Source organism: Theropithecus gelada, chromosome 13 (assembly GCF_003255815.1).
Source record: "Theropithecus gelada isolate Dixy chromosome 13, Tgel_1.0, whole genome shotgun sequence".
In the NCBI taxonomy this organism is placed as follows: domain Eukaryota; kingdom Metazoa; phylum Chordata; class Mammalia; order Primates; family Cercopithecidae; genus Theropithecus; species Theropithecus gelada.
In genome coordinates, this window is record NC_037681.1 from 3,159,375 (window position 1) to 3,165,336 (window position 5,962).

Consider the following 5,962-nt stretch of genomic DNA (forward strand, 5'->3'; position numbering starts at 1 on the left):
ATCCTATCATTTCTTCCAATTTAATGGAATAATTGTTATGTCAACCCTTTGGATTAAGAACCATCAACCAGTCCAACGCAGTGGCTCACATGTGTAATCCCAGCTCTTTGGGAGGCAGAGGTGGGCGGATCATGAGGTCAAGAGATTGAGACCATCCTAGTCCATATGGTAAAACCACGTCTCTACTAAAACTACAAAAATTAGCTGGGTGTGATGGTGTACACCTGTAGTGACAGCTACTTGGTAGATTAAGGCAGGAGAAAAGCTTGAACCCAGGAGACAAAGGTTGGAATGAGCCGAGATGGTGCTAATGCTCTCCAGGCTGGCAGCAGAGCAAGACTCCATCTAAAAAAAAAAAAGAAAAAGAACCGTCAACCGTCAACCAGAAAACCATAGCCCTGAGAAAATAGAACTCGAGCATTTCAAGGTGTTCAGTTGGCATAACAATGATGAGTCTGCAGCTCATTTTCAAGATAAAAATATTCAGTTTATGGGAGTAAAAGCACCAATCCCCGTGAGTATTTCAGAGCCTCCACCACTTCTGAAAGCATAGCAATTCAACAGTACAAGGGTTTGTGTGCCAGCTTTGCTTGACTAATAATGAGTTTTTCCCTGTCTATAGGGAAAGCTGCACCTGTGCACATGACAAGAGCATGAGCTACACTTCGCTTCACTTATTTTTTGAGGTAAACAGCGTGCTTGATCCAAATCCATATTATAGATGAATTTCCTGACTCTGATAAAAGCACTTGGAATATCCTGAAGTAGTATTTTATGCAGAAACATAACCAAAAAGAAAGGTAAATTTGTATTTAGGAAAATAACCACTATCCTCCTCATGTTACATGAGGTCCACTAGAATCACCTGATACCAGCTGTTAGTCTGAGCCCTGATGTGTCAAACAATGTTAGGGGTTCTTCTTGGCAAATTAGGTGTTTGGAAGAGCCAGTAGCCCTGTACATCTCAGTTAGTTGAAACTCATATTGTTGAGTCCTCACGAGGACCTCCATAACCTTGGTTCATGAGACTCTCTGGGAAAGCTGGGAAAGGTGACTGACTGAAGTCCATGTGTTGAATCATCCTCATTGTTAAAAGCCCCTGCTCTTTACTAGCATTTCAATTAATACTCACTTGTAAAGCATTTTCTTTGATTATGGCTCATTTTTGAAACATCTAGTCATAGCTCATCCAGAATGGCTTTGTCTGCAATCATCCTGTTGAATTTCTTTTAAGGCCTGATGATCTGTCAAAACTAACAGCCAATATTATTAAACTGCTGTTCTCTTTGCAATGTGATCTTCAGATGTAACCCTTGCAGTTTACCCACTGTTATAGTTTTTACATTTCCAAGGCTTCCCTGACAATGGCACTGATGTGACTCCATCCAGTATCCATTGCTGTGAGAACTCTATTTGGCATATAATCATTGTGGGCATGAACATAATGGAGACTTTCATAGGATGCAATGGTTACTATTCAGTATTAGTCAAAATTTGTTCTAGTTCTACCCTGGGAGCTCTACTTGGTTGGAAAAATATTTTAGGTGAGGACAACCATTTAGTAGAGTTTTAAAATAAAGAATGCAAAGAAATTATCTTAGCAAGAGTATCAACTATATGTGGTGCAGAATGCCATTTTTGTATGGAATGTAACAAAGGTTATTTAAATGTATATGAATACTATATATATATATTTATAGCCCATTTTTTATCAAATAAATATATATTCACTTCTATGTATGTTATATACATATAAGCACATTTTTCCATAAAGTAAATTTTAATTTTTTATTGAAATATTAATTAGTTTTATTTTTGACTTTAATTTTCCCTTAATAACTTTATAATTTGATTACTAAATGTTCACATTTATACCACCAATTAAGAAAAATACATGTGTGTATATACAGGTAGAGGTGTAAACACTGTATAAGGAAGCTTTTATGCATTAATGATTGGTAACTGGTTAAATACACAACTCAGTGGGTGATAACAGGAAACATTTGTTTTCATGTTCATGGATGCTCATGTTCACAATCATCTGGCTGATCAAGGAAGGGCTCAGCTGAGTGGTTTCTCTGAAGGGCACTGAGCTTGCCTTCAGTCTATAGATATCAATTTTCTGAGGACAAGGCTGAACAGCAGTGAGTACACATGATACAAGATTCTTGTGGCAGGTCTCAGGAGTCAACAACATCCCAAACCAAACTGCACAGTTGAATTTAAGCCCAATAATTTCTAACATAGTTTCACACATTTTAAATATATTCCTTTACTTCAGTGAGTACAAATTTTCAAGAAAATGTTAACTCCATTTAATTAAAAAGGTGTTTGATCATTCCATGGACAAATAATTATGCTTTCAACCTTTAAAACCTTGAAAATATTTGAAAATGTAAACATGCTTTAAGAGGAAAACAAAGCTGGATGTGTTTTCAATATGTGGTTTTAAATTTAATTTTTTAATGGCCTCATTGGGGGAGAAATCATTTTAACTTATGTAAATGTCCCTTTTTATCTCTCTTTTGTCCTATAGAGTTGCCCAATAAGAGGTCCTCCAGTGAGATTTGGAAGTCGGAAAAGAATGACTCAATATTCTCCATTGGTACTTAAGACAGACACAGGGACAGAGGTGAGGACTGGAGAAACATCTGGAAAGATGCTGTAGGAAACTGTCAGCATCAGCACACCCACCCTTACACTTCCACACAGGATTGAGGACCACATGGTTAGAAAGCCCATAATTAGGGGCAGGTGCATTCTCTTTTCTGAGGGAGCACCAGAGAATCCTGCTTCTAATATCTTCTTCATGACTACTATATCCTGGGCTTTGAAAGACTGTAATGTGAAAGTTAATCAGAGAAACTGAGTCATTCTTGTCATACCCAACAGATTCAAGAAACCAGGAGGAAAGGCACTCAGGATGCAAAATATTGTTTCTAGAACGCAACTGAAATAGGCTCTATTATCCCATGGAACCAATGTTTTTGGATTTTTGAATAAATGTAGATATTGAACCCCCCAGTCTTAAAACTCCAGATAGTTACATTTGTCTTATCTGAGTTCTTTTTTTCAGGAAGCCAACCATCAGGCCTCCAGATACCATAAAGGAGCTGAAACTTACATATCACTGAATCAGGACAGTGAGATCCTATGCCCATTATCATTGCCTAACTGACTTCCTGCTTCCTGTTGATCAAATTACCTTCCTTGCCCCTCCCTAATTTCTGTGTTCCCACTTTTCTTCCCTGCTATATAAACCTCTAATTTTCAGTTTGCCACGGAGATACATTTGTGAATGGTGTCCCATCTCCTCGGCTGCAGCACCTGATTAAAGCCTATTCCTTAGCAATACATGTTGTATTAGTGATTGGCTTTCTGTGTGGTGAGCAGCAGGATCTACATCAAATCCCTGGCATTTCAATAACAAAGGTCTCTGCAAGCTTCACTGCTCTGGCTTATTGTAACCTGAAATCAAATTTACCCACAACTTCTGAGATAAGTTGATATAATTCTAGGATTCACTTTGTCCACCACTGCTTACCAGTCTGAGCTTGCCAGCTCCCAACCCTTCCTAGTGCCAATGAACTTTCTCAAAGAGCAATAGGTAATATTTTCCCTTTTTCATAAAACGTTAACATTCTCTTTGTTCTTCCAACACACTGAAGACCACTGAGTTTTCCTGTATGTCCCATTTGGCAAATATTTCTATGCAAATAAAACATTACATTTAGAGATTCATCTCTACATTTCATTTAGACTTCAGTAGTTTACTGTAATTCTCTGTATTAAGCCAATTCCTGCTTAGAATATCTATAGTGGCTTCTTCTATGTAATATGAATTCCAAATGAAACCATAAACTAGACTCCTCAGGTGTCATGATCTCTGTCTGTATTAAATCAGGAGAGGCATTGCTATGTCTGTGCAGCTGGCGCTGAGAAAGAAAAAGGAATTGGGATGCAGAGGTGACTTCATGTCCCCCTCTACCAACACCATCAGAGTGTGGCTGCATCTGAGGAACACTCTCAGCCCATGGAGGCATCAGGAGGAGCAGCTGGGGCAGCCCAGCCTCACACATCTGCTTCCCTGGGGGTTTATGTTCGGGTGTGTAACACTGTGGGAGGGTGACTATTATGCTGTTGACAGTAATAAGTTGCAAAATCTTCAGGCTGCAGGCTGCTGATGGTGAGAGTGAATTCTGTCCCAGATCCACTGCCACTGAACCGAGAAGGGACCCCACTTTCCAAACTGGATGCAGCATAGATCAGGAGCTTAGGGACTTTCCCTGGTTTCTGCTGATACCAAGCTAAATAACTGCTAATGGTCTGACTAGCCCGACAAGTGATGGTGACTCTGTCTCCTACAGATGCAGATAAGGAAGATGGAGACTGGGTCATCTGGATGTCACATTTGGCACCTGAGTTTGGAAACATAAAAACAAATGTCCAAACAAGAGTAAGAGAACTTCGCTAAATAGGCAGGCAGTACTGAGCACACTGGGTTGGGTAAACTGTTAGTGATCTCCTTCCTTACCTGACAGCCAGAGCAGCAGGAGCCCCAGGAACTGAGTGGGGATCCTCATGTCCATGCTGTGTCCTGACTGGCTCTGACTCCTGCACAAAGTGTGTCCAGCCTATTAATAAGTCTTCAGGGCAGGAGGATGTGCTCTGAGAACATGCAAATGAGCAGGGAACAGGGCAGGCTGGGCACAGCTGCAGGGCTGTCTCATCTCTGTAACTCAGCATCAGCTCAGTGTCACCAGGTGTCTCAGGTAAGACAAGAGTAGCAGAAATTTGTCTGAAGAGAATATGTTTCTACTGGGGACTATTTTGCTATGAGAAACCTTTTTTCAGGGTTTTTTGTTTTGTTTTGGTTTTGTTTTTGACAATTTGAAATATTCCTCAGGAGTCAATGGAGTAATGTATTTCATTAGCATGTGGGGATTATTTAGGAGAATAGTCTTGTTTGTAGGAACACATAGTAAAACGTTAGATGGTAGTATTCTTAGGTCTTCAAAAGACTCTCGTATGATTCCAGTTAGTGAAGGGGGTAAGTGAGCTATACTTGCAAAATTTCTGTGAGTTTAATATTGTTGCTTTCTAAAAATGTTACAAATAAAACTTATTTACATGGGGCAATGTATATTTGTAAGTATTAGGTAATGGTGTTATGCCATTGTTCTTACCAGTATAAGATCAAACAATTTACTTCAGATACACTAAGTTGATACCGTGTTCCCTCAATGCACGCAGTGCTCGCAGATCCACCATTTTCAAGAGCTACCGGTCTCTATAATACCCAGAGACTAAATGGGCTGCACCTTATTCTTATTTTGAGCTCCTCCATAGTCTACCTTCTTTTCTGCCATTGAGTATTATTTCCCAAAGTTCATCTCTTTTAGTGAGGGTGGCCACTGCATGGAGGATGTCCCCGCCACGCACCATCAATGCCACTTTCCTCTTTTACATTTTATCAGTGACTGGGGATATCACCGTGACCCAGACACGAGCCTCCCTGTTAACATCTTTAGGAAAGAGACACTCAGTCTCTTATCAAGCAGTTGCCCATGTACATGTAGAAACCAGCTGGATCCAGATGAAATTGGACAGGGATTTGCACTCGTTATATCTCACATCTCTAATGTGCCAAAAAAGGTCCCAGCCTGGCTCAGTAGCAGGGGAAGTGGATCCAACTATATCAGCATCAGTGGGCTGCAGCCTAGGGCTCCATAAAATTTTACTGATGCCTGACTAGGGGAGCCAAATCACAGTGCTGTAGCCTGTGCACAAACCTTCCTGCTGCTTTGTCTTTGCCTGTGATTTCTGTGTCTCCCTAAAGTTTATAAAACCAATGTGTAACCCAAACACCTTGGGCACAAGTTTGCAGGACCACATAAGCCTGTGTCACAGGCCATAAGCCTTTTCTTTGGCAAAATAAACCTACAACTTGATTGAGACCTGT

At 40.2% G+C, this 5,962-nt stretch overlaps 1 gene segment (V, D, J or C); it reads right to left on the minus strand.

Moving 5' to 3' along the window:
* Positions 1–4,095: 4,095 nt before the first annotated feature.
* On the minus strand, positions 4,096–4,589 carry LOC112604960. The segment is given in 2 exon segments: positions 4,096–4,418; positions 4,535–4,589. Coding segments are annotated over 2 exon segments (378 nt in total).
* Positions 4,590–5,962: the final 1,373 nt, after the last annotated feature.